The sequence below is a fragment of the Trichosurus vulpecula genome, chromosome 7 (assembly GCF_011100635.1).
Source record: "Trichosurus vulpecula isolate mTriVul1 chromosome 7, mTriVul1.pri, whole genome shotgun sequence".
NCBI classification, from domain to species: domain Eukaryota; kingdom Metazoa; phylum Chordata; class Mammalia; order Diprotodontia; family Phalangeridae; genus Trichosurus; species Trichosurus vulpecula.
This window is the reverse complement of record NC_050579.1, coordinates 14,120,439-14,135,346: the sequence shown is the minus strand read 5'-3', so window position 1 is coordinate 14,135,346 and position 14,908 is coordinate 14,120,439. Positions and strand designations below refer to the sequence as shown.

At 48.5% G+C, this 14,908-nt stretch overlaps 1 protein-coding gene across 1 annotated transcript in view; it reads right to left on the bottom strand.

The window, feature by feature from the left end:
* The window catches only part of DIS3L2 (DIS3 like 3'-5' exoribonuclease 2), a 341,276-nt gene that overhangs the window by 103,424 nt on the left and 222,944 nt on the right, over positions 1-14,908 (bottom strand). The window contains exon 13 of the mRNA XM_036767849.1: positions 11,655-11,888. Within this exon, the coding sequence (XP_036623744.1) occupies positions 11,655-11,888 (234 nt within the window). The remainder of the gene's footprint in view (positions 1-11,654; positions 11,889-14,908) is intronic.

Genomic DNA, 14,908 nt, shown 5'->3' with positions numbered 1-14,908 from the left:
GAGAGGGGGAGTGATTCCAGAGGACTGCTGATAAAGAATGTTGCCCAGCTCCTGACAGGCAAGATGGATTCAGGGGGCAGAATGAGACACACATTTTTGGACACGGCCAATGTGGGGATTTTTTTGGCTTAACTGGGCATATCGGTCACAAGAGTTTTCTTTTTCTTTTTTTCCCAGCTTGGGGCAAAGGAAGTGGGAGGGAAAGAAAATAAATGTTTGTTCATTTGAAAGATTTAATTAAAAAAAAAAAAGGGAGCTGACCTAAATCCCCATCATCATCATCATCATAGTTTACATTTCTTTAACTCTCTTTGGAGCTAGATGACCATCCTGTGCCAATGAACCCAAACCTACCTATTCAGCTCCACTCTGTCTTCTGATCCCCCTATACCACCCCCTACCCAACCTGCTGGCTTTGGACACTCTAAAATGGAACTCAATCAATTTCCCCCCAAAGCCCTGGCTCAGCCCTCCAGGTTCACAAGCTCTGAGTCCTCCTTGACCTTTCCTTCTCCCTCCCTCCCTCCTCAGTCACCTTGACTTCCCCAACTACCCCCAAAGTCATCCGATCCTATGCCACTCCTCCCCACCTCCCAAGAGCCCCCTCCTCAGGCTCCCTGCTTCCAAGCTTCCCGGCCCCAATGCAGCCTCCACACAACTGACGTTCCTAAAACACAGAGATGAGTCTATCACCCCCCCTACTCCAAATCTTCAGGGATTCTCTCTTGCCTCAGCCATCCACAGTCCAGTTCCCACCCAGCTTTCCAGGCACCATGCCTGTAACTGCCTCTCACACCGTCTCCTTTCTAGTCAAAGTCACCTGCATGCTGTCACCTCTACAGGAAGTCCGCTGAGCGCAGGCCTGTCCCCCTCACCTGGCTTGGCTCATGATTGTGAAAGAATCTTCCACAACTGTGTTCCCTTGGTTCTCTTTCCCTCTCCAAGTTACTTTGTATTGATTTGAGTTCCAGTCCATGGTATCCCCTCAGGAGAATTTAAACTCCCTGAGGGCAGGAGCTGCTTAGGTTTTTTTGTTTTGCTTTGGCATCTCCAGCACCCAGCATACTAGTGCCTTGCATGTATCTGAAGCTTAACAGAGGTTTCTTAAACTGAATAATGATTATCTCTATCTTGCACGTGACAAAACCCAAGCTCTGGAGCTACCTCGGCTAGTGACTCCAAGTCCAGGTCCTCCAATTCAAAACCCACTGCCCCGAAATGCTTGAAAAATTCTGCAATTTCCTATAGATAGGGAACGAAAACCAGGCCCTTCAGCTCCAGGCTGACCCAAGGTATTCCACTAAAGGAAATAACAAAATTAATGCAAAACAGACTCATTCCTGAAAATTCTGGACTCCAAACAGACCTGCTGAGCACCTGTCTGATCAAGAATAATTTGCTTAAAAAGTCCAATGAGACTCCTTTCTCCAGCACAGGCCTCAGTCATCCAGTCCAGTTTAACAGGGCCGACGTTCCCGGACAACCACTGGATGGTGGGCGGGAGATTCCTCACCAAGTCTCTGGTCAGTGAACAAGTCCAGCTTGGTGTCAGAGCTTACTTCAGTAAAATGATAAGTCATCAGTACGCAGGCCCCTTGATGAGGAGGACTTATTAGATCATGAAAACACCCACCCCAGCCTTTGGCTGGGAGATCTGTTCAAGGACAATTATGGCAGATGGGGGCAGGGGGCAGTTCTGGCACTCTAGCAAGACACAGAGAAAGAACTCCAATACCAACCAATCTAAGTGGTAAAGCTCGGGAAGAAACAGAGCTTGTCTTGTGCTGACAGCAGCAGGCCTTCCCACTGTACTCCACACACCACAGGGCACGCCTGCTGCTGGTCTGACGACAGGCAGCGAAGCTTGTCAAGATGTGGAGCTGCCTCCCCAAAGCACGAGTGCCTAATTCCTTAAGGGACGAGACCCTCATCATCAACTGAGTGACTTCATTCAGACCCCTTCTAGGTATCCTATTAAGTTAAATCAAGACAGGAGAATCACGCGGAAAACTGCTGCGATCCCTGATTCGCTTGGTTCAGTGATTCCCCCTTCCACCGCAGAGACTCCAGACCTTGTCGGCCTCATTCCCCCCTAAAACCTCCAGAGGACTTACTCAAATCACTGAAAGCCTTCTTTGGGGCCTTTTAACATTTCTGGGGTATTTGCTTCCCATTTACAATTCCTCCTTTTACTCTGTGATGGAGATGCTGGCTCTGTGGCGGTCACGCACATTCCCCTGCTGCACCCTGCTTCTGCTAGCCCAGCATCTTTCTCTGGCACTTTGGGTCATCTGTGAGATCGTAATATTACATGATTCAGAATCATGCAGCATCCCCGGGAGAACATGGATATCAAACAGGATGGGCTGTGCACTGATAAGAGAAATATGAATCAAAATACCTCTGAGGTTTCACAAAGGATGGCAATGCTCAATGCCGGAGGGGCTGTGAAAAGATCAGCATACTGCTGTACTACTGGGAGAACTGTGGAGTTCAACTATTCTGAGCAGCAACTGTGGGATGATGCTAAGAAAGTATATGGAACATCCACACGCCTTGACCCAAAAACCTCACCACCAAGCCTGTAACTGCAAAGGTGTCAAAGATAGGAAGAAAAGGCTCACACACAGTCAAATGTTTATAGCATTATTTTTTGTAGTGGCAAAGAAGTAAAAACAAAGTCAATGCCCATCAGCTGGGGAATGGTGAACAAGCTGTGGGACATGAGTGCGATGATATGTTCCCACATCGTAAGAAATGACAAAACTGAAGAATACAGAGATGGAAGACCCATTAAGTGATGTGAGTGAGCAGAGGGTGTACACACACACACACACACACACACACACGCAAATGGAAATAAAAAGAACTCCCTCCAACTCCAAAAAAAAACCCAAGACCCTATGCACTGTGATATATAAATATGTATGATGTAAATAATAATGACCAAGCCTGGTCTCCCAGAAGAGAATGAGAACAAGGACCCTCCCTCCCTTCTTTGGACAGATGGGCAACTGAGGACGGAATGCTATCTGCACTGTTGGATGTGTTGGCTAGTCGTCTTAAACTTTTCTCTCTCTATTTATTCATGGCTGTAGACTGGCTCCCTGGATAGAAGAAGGAGGGATATATCTGGAAAGGAAGGAAGCATAAAAACAAAATCTATCAACAATTTAAAAAGAAAAGATGGGCTTTGATAGCAGGGAATAGTTTAGAACTGTTGGAATTGCTAGACTTTTCTAAATGTGACTTGGTTTGAATTTGTCCTCCCATTTCATTCTAGACCTAGCTCATGGTTCATCTAAATCCCTTCCCATCCAGGATGTACATTGTAATAATCATTATAAACAGCTAACCATCACATAGGACCTAGCACGGGCCAGGCACTGGGCTAAGTGCTTGTACAAATAGGATCTCACTGGATTCTCATAACAATCTTATGAGGGGGACGCTACCGCTATCCCCACTTTACAGCTGAGGAAACTGAAGCAAACTGAGGTTTGGGACAAGAAGTGACTCACCTAAGGTCACACAGCTAATGGGAACCAAAGGACAGATCCAAACCCAGGTCTTCCTGACTCTGCTGTACTGTGACAGACCAACTCCGTGAGATGCTTCTGACCCATAGAAGTTGATGGTTTAAGGATAAAGGCACAATCAATAAATATGCAACAAAGCAGGACTTCTTAACCTGGGGTCGGGAAACTTTTAAAATCATTTTTGATAACTGTACTCTAACAACTTTTATACATGTGCCACCGATTGCATATGCACACGTGTACGTAATGGCTGCATCTGTGAAGATCCGGAAAAGAAAGTTCTCGTCCCAAAAATCCCTGGCCCTGTCAGATAGTCCAACATCGGAAACATCTCAGTGCAAATGGCCCTAGTGAAGAGGCAGGACCAGTGCCGCGCCCTGCCGCTGCACCCTGGGCCCCACTGCTGCACCCTCACCCATTGGGACGCCCCACTGCTGCACCCTCACCCATTGGGACTTGTGGCTGAGTCTTCTACAGGGACCGTCCTGTCCCTCCATTCCTGGTAGCAGAGTCCCAGAGGTTGTCTTACTTCTCTATCTGAGCCCAGCCATTGCTTCATTCTTTTGTAATCCTCTGCATATTATTTTAGGCACTTAAGACCATGATTCTAAAGGGCTCCATTGGCTTCCTCAGCCTGTGGTGGCCAGGAAGAAGGTAAAGGAGTCCCTCCATGAAGTCTCCCAAAGGTGCTGGAGCACATCCCCCTCACGGCCTTCTCATGTTTCCTGGAGATGGGCACACCTTCTTTTGCCATCTGACCCACCCACATCCTTCTCTGGACACATATGTCCTTAATGGTTTCTCCCCACCACGACAGTCACCTAACACCCAGTAGGCTTCAAAGGAAACAAAACTGACATCTTGTGTTGCTACCGCTCAAGAGAACAGTTCTCTTCTCCACCTCCCTTAGCAGAGAAGTACTTCAAAATCTATAGTGGACTAAGTTCAGTCAAGGTCCAAGGTAAAAGGCCCATGCATACCCAAAAAGTGGCCCTCAGTCTTGAACCACCTGGGGTCATCGGTGAGAAGCCCTCACCTAGGGCTCCTGACCAAGGCCTCCCCCCACCCAGGGATGCTCCTTGGGTCCAGTGTGAACTGCAGAAGCCTCTGTTCCCACCCCCCACAGCATTTCCATTTTCTGTAATGCCTTGAGTCTTTGGGCCAACTTGTAGGTGAGTCAGAATGCTGTGAGGCTGCTTGTTAGCACTAAGTGGAACGTCTCAGCTGGCCCTTGCATTTGTGCTGTGAGTCCATCCTTTCACAAGTGACATTAGGCAATGAATCGAAATTCTGTGAACCTGCTTCCTCATCTATAAAATGGAATAATAAAACATGAACTACTTATATCGTCAGGAGAAGCTCTTTGTAAACTTTAAAATCGTACGGAGTTATGTTCCAATTTCGTTTTTAATGACAAGAGGTTCATTCAGCTCACAGTCATACCTAGCAAAGGCAAGAACCCAGTGTTACAGCGTCTCCTCTCAGTGGCCTGGGGCCAGATAGACCCAACCTAATGGTGCCCCCTAACTCTTCTCCGTGCCGTGTCAACTCCTACTGTACTTTGGGCAAAAGTATGTACCCAGTGAGAGTTTAGCACATTCTCTTTGTTAATCGTAGCTAGTGACTAGCCATAGCTGGATTCTAGCTCCCGGGGCCTCTGACAATGGGAAATGGGGGGCACTGGGAACTTTCCCTGTCTGTCTTTCCCGCCCCCTGGCAATTAAAACATGAAGACAAGGCTGCGGGCTCTTCAGTTGAAAATGTGCTGCATGGTCCAGTACCTGACTTCTTGCTGACCTACCTCCCCCTCCACCTCCTCCTTCCCAAGTTCCCCACTCCCACTGCACAAGAGGCTGGGAGTTTTCCATTTTCAGCTCTCTACAATGTGCCAATGGCAGCCAGTCAAGGGGGCTTGGTGAAAGCTTCATTAATAAAAGCAACAAGGAAATTACCACAAAGAGCTTTCACACACACAGGAATTCCAAGGCCTTGGGAGCCCTGGCGACCCTGGAGATCCATTTTCGGGGCCATATTCTGGATGGGCCCACAGCTGTTATCAAGCCAAGACCTGCTGTTTTGGCTCTTGTGTCTCAGCCATCACTTCCTTGCCAGTGGAGTGGAAAATTGAAGCGGGAGACAATGGGGAGACTTTCCCAGCCCTTTTTGTTTCATGTTTCTTGGGCCCAACCTCATTTTTCATGTGGGCCCTCAGTTATGGTGACACCAAGTTACCCCACCGAAGGGGAGAGTCAACCAGCAGGCTCCTTCCCAACCCCCAACGGAGGGACCCAGCACTGAGCTGCTGCAGCTGGCATGAAGACAAAGGGCCTCTGCTCAAAAATGCTCTTTTCCTAATCCCAAGGGGCTTTAAAGGGAATAAAGAAAGAGAAAAGCCCAGGGGGACAATGGGTGCAGAGATACCTGCCTCAGCTTCTAAAGGAGGAAGATGATTCAGTTCAACAAGCTTAGATGAGGTCAAGGAAGTCTAAGGCCTAGTAGGGCAGGATGCTGGAGACATGAAAACACAAGGGAAAGAGCCCCTGACCTCAAAGAGTGCGCATTCTACAGAACCACAAGCAAGAATCAAGGGCTGATGAGCGGGTGACCCAAGTCTAGCCCGTCATGGGCTGAGTGAGGTCTCCATCCCAGGGCACTAGCAGGTTAGAGCTGAGACGCTCTCAGAGCATAGGACTGATGTACCAGGTCTGGTGGACGCCCAAGGACTGAGACACAGATGCTGCTTGGGGCCAGTTTTCCACGAGCGAACCCCAAATACTCTGCGCCTATGCCAGCTGTTCTTGGGTCCTTTTACCCTCCTCATTTCAGAGGGGTGAGGAAGTTTGCTGAAAGTCAAAGATTTCTCTCCAAGAAGATTGTCCAAAGTTTGGAAAATAGGCTATCTGAGCAAGTGAGTCAGGGCAAGCAGCTTCCCTGGACAGGAGATAGTCTATTCCCTTTACCAAACCATAAGAAACCTGAGTGGCAAAGTTTCTTCAGCTGCTCATCTCACCTCCGTTGGAAGGGAGTAAACCAGGCACCTGAAGCTGTTGCTTCTCCTTCGGCCCAGGCCCGAGCTGGCCTGGAGACCAGGGAAGGCTCTATGGCTTAGGACCTGCCTTGTAGCATGACACAAGCATGATGGTGATTAAGAAATGCAACTGGTGGTGATGTTGCGCCCTGGAAAAAAGTAATGGTCAGAAAAGACCTCTGCTCCCCGGAATTGAGAGACATGGAGACATCGTTCATCAGCCAGGGCGATCAACAATCACTCTCCTGCTGAATTCCCACCAGGTGAGGCCTGTCAGCCCGACAGAGGTCATCTGTACAAGAATGGCCGTGCTTTCTCATCCCGGGTTTGATCCTGGGAAGAGATGGAGTTGTCCTGGGGTCTCTAGCGGTTCTTCTTCAGTTAATGCTGTTTTCTTACAGGCAGACTCCACAATTTCACAGACAAGACACCACTAGATCCTCACAAGAGCCCCATGAGGGAGGGATCATTTCATACAAGGAAAATGAGGCTCAAAGGGGAAGTGACACCCCAAGCCAGTGGCAGAGGGATGAAGCTTCCTGCCTTGAAGGCTCTTTCTACTCCAAGCCCAGCAGGTAAGGCAGAATGCCCCACCCCCCAAGCACTGAGGCAAAGGAATGAGGACACAGAAAGACAAGAAGACAGGGTGATTACGCTAGACACCTAGCTCTCTAGAATAGCAGCCCCCAACATGGAGAGAGTCGACCATGAATAGAGTTACCGAGGCTGGCTTGAAACCAGTCAATTCATTCACCTCCCTGGGTAACTGTGTGCTTCAGCATCTGGCAGGACCAATGACTTCATTCACTTTCTGTCCACTGACCTTCTCCTGGAGCCGGGGAATGGCTTCTCCCATGTGTCCAGCTCCTTTTCAAGTGTATTAGTGAAAGGTCCCTCTCTGCTCTCTCCTCCCTTGCAAGTGTTCCAGATGAAGTAAGGAAACAAAACAAACTGAGGGGAGAGCTTGGCAGGCTGAGGCCAGGCATTCAGGCCTGAGCTGACTGAGCGCCCAGGGACGTGATACCCTGAACCCAAGGAAGTCTTCGGGAGCCAGCCCCAGGGGAGTCAGCCTCTCTTCCCACTCTCATCTAGCAGAGCCCTCCTTCCAGCCTTCCCTCTAAAAGCTTACATGCCCAAAGCTGGCTTTTATCACTAGTCCATAGCAGTAAACACCAGTTACTGGAAAAAGATCACAACACATACTAGTATACCATCCATCAGTCAGTCAGCAAGTAATGATTAAGCTCTTATTACGTCACAGGGAGGTAGCAGGTGGTGCAGTGGACAGTGTGCCAGGTCTGGAGTCAGGAAGACTCGTCTTCCTAATAACAAAAGGGGCCTCAGTCACTTACTAGCTGGACAAGTCACTTCACCTTATTTGCCTCAGTTTCCTCATCTGTAAAATGAGCTGGAGAAGGAAAGGGCAAACCATTCCAGTATCTCCGCTGAGAAAATCCCACATGGGGGCACGAAGACTGAGGCACGACTGAAAACAAATGAACAGCAACAAACATCGCAGGGACTTTGCTGCGCGCCGAGGATGCCGAGAAAGGCAGAAGTGGTCCATGCCTCCAGTGAGAGAGAACAAACGAGATGGACAGAGCGGAGGGGATGCGATCTCAGCGGGGAAGGCCCCAGAAGCTGGCAGGAAGGGTCCAGAAGAGGGCTGTGAGCAAGTGTGGATGGAAATGAGGGAGACAAAGTCTGTAGGTAATTCAAGAACCATGTGATGACATTCCCAGCCTCTGCTACTCTGTCAGCCATAAGAAGAACAAAGTGGATGGAAATCGTCTACCGCCCAGATGACGGCATGTGGCCAAACAGGCAACCCTTGGATGTTGTCGCTCAGTAGAGACAATATTTGTGTGTGTGTGGGTGTGTGGGTGTGTGTGTGAGAGAGAGAGAGAGGGACAGAGACAGAGATACAGAGAGAGAGAAGAGATAGAGACAGAGACAGACACAGAAGAACAAAAAGCCAATGATCTGGGCCTGAAAGTAAGGTGGTATCAGTGCCCAGGCTGGACCCTCTGATCCTAAACAACGAGCACTTCTTTAATATTGCTCTTCTCCAGGTGGTGTTCTGTGCTTATAAATCATCACAACACACTCTGGGAACAACCACAATGAGGAGTCACCATGACAATGATGGGAAAATGGAGGCCAATCCCATTTGCAATCAGTTTCTCCAGAACATAGAGCAGCCTGGGAGGCTGCCATTTGTGACTGGTACTTACAATGATTAGTCACCATGAGCCTGTGCCCACCCTTGGGTCTCCAAAGTGGCAAAGAAGGCATTTCTGTTGACGGGGCCAGGGAGCCAGTTAAAATGGGCTAGCCAGGTATCCCAGAGAAAGACTCCAGTGGTTTGGGGCAGATCCTCTCCAGAGGATTTATGGGAAAAGCATGGCTAAGCAGAATTGCCGAGGATGAGAAGGCACCAAGAGCCTGGGCTATGTGTCCCCTCTGGACATACCAGCACCAATGAAAAAATGGATTCATAACACCAGAGTGTTGCTATTAAGCCTGATCTCTCCTATTCGATATTGGAGGAGTTGATTACTTAGATCCAAATTAAAGATTTTACATTTGTCCCTATTGAGTTTCACCTCATTAAATTCAGTCCATCATTCGAGTCTGGCAAGATCTTCCTGGATCATAATTCTGTCTTCTAACATATTAGCTGTCCCTTCAGCTTCAGGTCATATGCAAATTTGCCAAGTGTGAAATCTATACCTGTGACAACCTGTAACAACACCTCCTACAGGGCTGAAAAGAAAACCCTCTGAGATGCTGCTGCCTTCAGGATGACATGAAGCTATTTTCATTTTTAGTTTGATCATTCAGTTCTAAAACCAACAAGACCATGAAAATCTATGGAAGATGATCCTGATATTGTGAGCGTGGGGGAGAGAGGGCTGCTAGAAAGTACTAGTGTGTTGAAAGCTATTGGAAACCCTACGATGAATCAAACTTACAGGGCTCAGCTCCAGGCTGTGACCCCCAGGACAATGTTCCTCCCAGGTCAGCAAACAGATGGAATGAAGGCTCTGGGAACGTAAATATAATAACTATCTATATAGCCACAGAGATCACTGCTGAAACCAGGTGAGAACATGGGCTTTCAGAGACAATTATGGAGTGAAATGACCATGGATGCTTGTGACCACAGCCCCCAATACACTTCATCTGACCAGAGGTGGGCAGCACCATCCCAGAGACGAATGAATGCCCTGGATTAAGATTCTCTGTAGGATGTCAAGACCCGTCTAAATCCTGTCATGTATGTCCTTGGGCAGAGCAGAGGAAGCAGAGAAGGAAAAGCCCCTCACCCAGGAGTCCGCTTCCCTTTGGCCTAATTAGACAGAAACCAGCTGATCTTTCCGAATGATCTGGTCTGTGGCACGAGACTCAAACCAGAGGGGTTAAGTTGCTAGCGACTGTGATGAATGACCACGTACTCGGAATGACAGTCACTGTAATAATTATCAGAAGGCTTTAAGAGACCAAAGAAAAGGAAAGTGGAAGGATGCCCATCCAGTGTGGAACGGCTAAACAAGCTGTAGCATGATTGTGACAGACCACTATTGTGCTGTAAGAAATGACCAGGGGTGGATTCAGAAAACCAGGGCAAGACTCCCATGAACTGGTGCAGAGTGAAGTGAGCAGAGCCAGGAGAACGCTGTGCACGGTAACAGCAGTGTGCGAGGGTGATCAGCTGTGAAACACCTGGCTGCTCTATCAAGACAATCCCAAAGGACTCCCAGTGAAGAATGCCCTCTGCCTCCAGAGAGAGAACTGATGAACCCTGAGTGAAGACTGAAGCACATCGAGTTCATTTTCTTTTTCTTGCCTTTTTTTGTAACGTGACTAATATGGAAATATATTTAGCATGACATCACCGCTATAACTGACATTATATTGCTTGCCTTCTCAACGAGTAGGGGATGAGCAGGACAGGAGAGAATGTGGAACACAAAATTTTTTTAAAATGAATGCTAAAAATAAATAATTAAAAAAGAAGGGAGCTAGGGATGGTGGCATGACCAACCAGTGGCAAAGTTAGGACTCTAACACAAGTCTCCTGATTCCTATTCATCAACTGTGCCCTCTCCTGAGAGTTCAGGGTGTTTATAATCCTGTGCCAGGTGCAAGGGCTGAAGAGAGATGTCCAGCATGGCCCTAACCCTCAAGCAGCCTCAACTTAGTTGGGGTGACAGAAAATGACAAGTGCTTTATGCATTTGGCTAAGGAGTCTGACTGTACCCTCTAGCAAATGGGAGACCATGGAAGGTTTCTGCTCAGGGAGAAGCACCAAAAAAAGCAGTGTTTCAGAAATTAAACAGGTAAAATTGTATAGGAATAGGGAGAAAAAGAAAAAGTAAAGGCCTAGGAACTAGGAGGATGTTCCTATAATGGAAGGGAGGGAGGGAGGGAGAGAGGGAGAGAGGGAGGGAGGGAGGAAGGAAGGGAGGAAGGGAGGAAGGGAAGAAGGAAGGAAGGGCCTTAACTAGGGTGGTGGAAGCCAGGATGGAAGACATCTGGCATGCCCTGATATGTCCTGGCACCTTGATTGGGAGACATCACCCTCTCCAGTCTAGGCACCAACCAGCTTGAAGCAGTCATCTAAGAGTTAGACCTATCACTGCACGCAGTCAAGCCCCAGGGTACCCAGTGCCATCGGCCCTTCCCAAGAAGAGTCTGACAGCTTGAGTCCCAAGGTGTGACTGCTATTGGGAAATACCTCTCTGGGCTTGTGGATGCCAGGCTCCTCCTTCTCTTTTTCTATACCAGGTCATACAGAATGGCCAACAGCCAGGAATTAAGGGGATTCAGAAGCAGGGAACAGGCTAGAGCCCATCTAAAGGTAATTCTTTTAGGAAACCAAGGACAAGCCCAGAGCACATCTTTCTTTCCTTCTTTTTAAAGCTCAGCCCTAGACCTGAGGCCAATCGGTCCTAGCAGGGACAGGCCTCCTCATAAGCTGCACAGACCTCAGGAGGCATTCCTGAGGACAGAAGCTGCTCAGATGTGATGGGGCACCCCTCCCATCCACACCAGCCCTCACAGCACTGGAAGAAAGCCCCAACCTGATCCAGACGAAGCGCTCCATCCGCAAAGCGCTGCCGACGCAGCTGTTTGGCAATCCCATGAAGATTCAAGATGGCCTGGTGGATCTGCTCAATGGGGTGCCCTACAGACATAGGGGGCAGCTCGTCCTCCCGGAATTTCCTGTCAGGGTGTTCAATCATGCTTTGGGCATGATCATAACTCAGTTTTGTACAGGAGCAGATGATGGTCCTACCAAACCACTCATCAAGGATCTGTAAAAACAAGTAGAAGGCAGAGAGTCATCTTTGCTAGAAAAACCATGAGATTTCTATTTAGATAACTAATAAAGACCCAACAGAAGCTACAAAGGGCGGGGAGATGGATGGGGGTTGGGGGGGAACTTGCAGCCTTGAGGCCACTTGTGGCCTTCTAGATCCTTGGGTGCAGCCTTTTGACTGAGTCCAAGTTTGACAAAACAAATCCTATTGGTGAGTGGGGGGAAGCTTCTACAGGCTTCAGCCAGTGGTGGCCTGCGGGCCCTGTGAGCAGCAACTCCAAGCGTGAGGTGGGAGAGATTGTTCTCTTCCCTTGGTAGAGTGAAACGGCCGCTCCTCTGTACCTTCCCAGCTATCAGAAAGCCAGGCTTCTTCCCTCTGCCAAAGGCAGATTCCTCTGGGGGGCTCTGCCTCCTGCCCTAAAGCTACACTGGACACATTTCTATGAACTTCTCTAGTACATGCGTCTTCTGCCCAGCACAATGCACGCTCCATGAGGGCAGGAGCTGTTTCCCTTTTCTCTCTGAGGCCCCAGCACACACCATGATGACTAATATATGGTATTCAATAACTGATTGATGAAGAAAATAAATTTCCTAATAATACAATAACATTAATTTTTCAGTGTAGTTATTTGGTTGGGGGATGGGGCAGCCGGAGTGTCAGTCTACGAATCCACCAGCAGACATTTATCAAGGGCTTACATCTCTCTAGGCCGTACTACGTGCCAGGCACGGCGCTCATCACTTCACTATCATCATCTCATTGGCCCTCACAACACCCCTGGGAGGGAAGCGCTATTAAAATCCCCATATAACAGCTGAGGATACTGAGGCAAACAGGAGTTAAATGCCTTGACCAGGGTCACACAGCAAGGCCACACTGAGCGCAGCTCGTCCTCATTCCAGGCGCAACGCTGAGAGCACAGACAAAGCAAAGATGAGCCAGCGCCCGCCAAGCTTAGCCACACATGGGGCAGTCAAAGGCAAGCCCAAGAAGAGCCCTGCACAAGAAGGCATGAAGGGTCCGGACGTGTCCTGGAGGAGGCCGAGCTCCTAACGAGGCTGCGGACACACGCCCATTACGGGCACACCACAGGAAGACCCAAGCTCAGATACTTACTGGCTGTGTGACCCTGGGCAAGTCATTTAAACCTTGTTTGCCTCGGTTTTTTCCACAACCGTAAAATAAAGGTGTTAATAGCATTTCCCTCCCTGGTTGCTGTGAGGATCCGATGAGATAATAATTGTAGAGTACTTTAGCACAGTGCCTGGCACACAGTAGGTGCTTAATAAGTGCTTATTCCATTACACTCCTTGGTGTGATATCACCTACAGGCTACACAAACCTTACCTTCTCATGGTGCCACTTCCTGATTTCCCCAACTATTTTATGAATGGCTGTGGATGAAACAAGTCCATAGAAGGTGTGGCAAGATCCAGGCTATGACCACCTTTGTGTGTGGGTGAGACGGGGTGGAGGAGTAGCTCACAGGAGATGAGGAGGCTGAGGAGCTGAGTGGTTAGGGGATTTCAGGGAGAATCATTGTATGTGCTGAAGTCACCTATTGTGAGGGCAGGAGTTGGAGAGGACAGAAAAATTGTGAGCCAGGTATCCAACTCCTTAAGAGAGAAGTGATCCAGGGTCGTATAGCTATATATATATATATATATATATATATATATATATATATATATATAGCTACTAGGATTTTGATTGGGTGGTAGATATGAAAAGCATGAACCTCAAAGGAGGGAAGGTTACTGAGTGATAGGGAAAGGGGGGAAGCTGGAAGTGGCCACAGGGAGCAAGGTGTGTTCCATCTCTCCCACCTTGACCTGTGAGTCAAAAGAGAAGGAGTGAAGGTGCAGCCAGTACTGGAAGGGGTGTGCAGGGAGGCTGTGTCATCAGGGGGAAGTCAGGTTTAGTAAGAGCTAGCAGATGGAGGGAGTGCGAGAGGAAAAGATTTAGGGTGAAGGGAAGTTTGTTTCCTATGGAACAGGCATCCAGGGGGCATGGATGGGGTGGGTGATGTTTGGTTGGAACTTTGGGGTGGGAGGGTTGAGGGGAATGGGAATGAGGAATCAGGTGGGAGGGGCGTGGAAAAGGGTTTTGATGATGGTTTTCAGGGGTTCAAAAATCCTAGCAAGTGTAGGGTAAGACCTAGTGTGGGAATGTTCACTGAGTGGAGAAGCACTTGGAGATTTCTAGAGTAAAATACTTCTGGGAAGCAAGCAACAGGCCAAGAAAAGGCCAGGGATATTTCGTTATTATCAGAGTATTTTGTATTTGTCTTTCACCAAATGTGAATAACATACCTTAGGGTTTAGAAATTACATGATTCAGAGTTGAAACTAAAATATGTACCTATCCCAAAGATCCAGGATCTCTTACCTTCACCTCCACAGCTACATCACTAACCCCCCCACCCTGTCACAGAGCACACACCAGGTCGGCTTGGCTCTGGTGACCACTGAGTGACACATGGGAAAGGAAGACTCAGGGAGGGGCTAGGCTGTTTCGTCTCCCCAGGACGTGATGACATCTAGGGGCCAAAAGACTGTTGGAATAGGGAATGAAAGAGGGGTAAAAAGAGGGGAGTATGCAAATGTATTCAAATAGGGCCCCCCTCCCAGGGAGAAAAGGGGAAGAAGTGGCAAGAGTACAAATATTTTGAGTTCCAGTTCTCATACTTTGATTCTACATTATTTCCAAATAATTCATAAAGTTAGAAGAGAAAAAGACATCCCAGCCGTGCCCATTCCTGCAGTGGTTTAAGATTTTTTAAGAGCTTCCCCACAAGGGAAGGAGCCAGAGCAGGGCTTGTGCCATGTGTGAAATATAGAATCAGATAAAGGGGCTGCAAGGGGGCGGGGCTTGTGGAGGAGAAGCCAATGGACAGAGAGGGGCACCAGGAACCTTCAGGGCTCCAACAGCTGAGGCCATTTGCCCAGGGTGTTCCCCTGCTAGTCCAGGCTGGCTTTCCAGCCACCTCTCTCCTAACTCAAAGGCCAGCG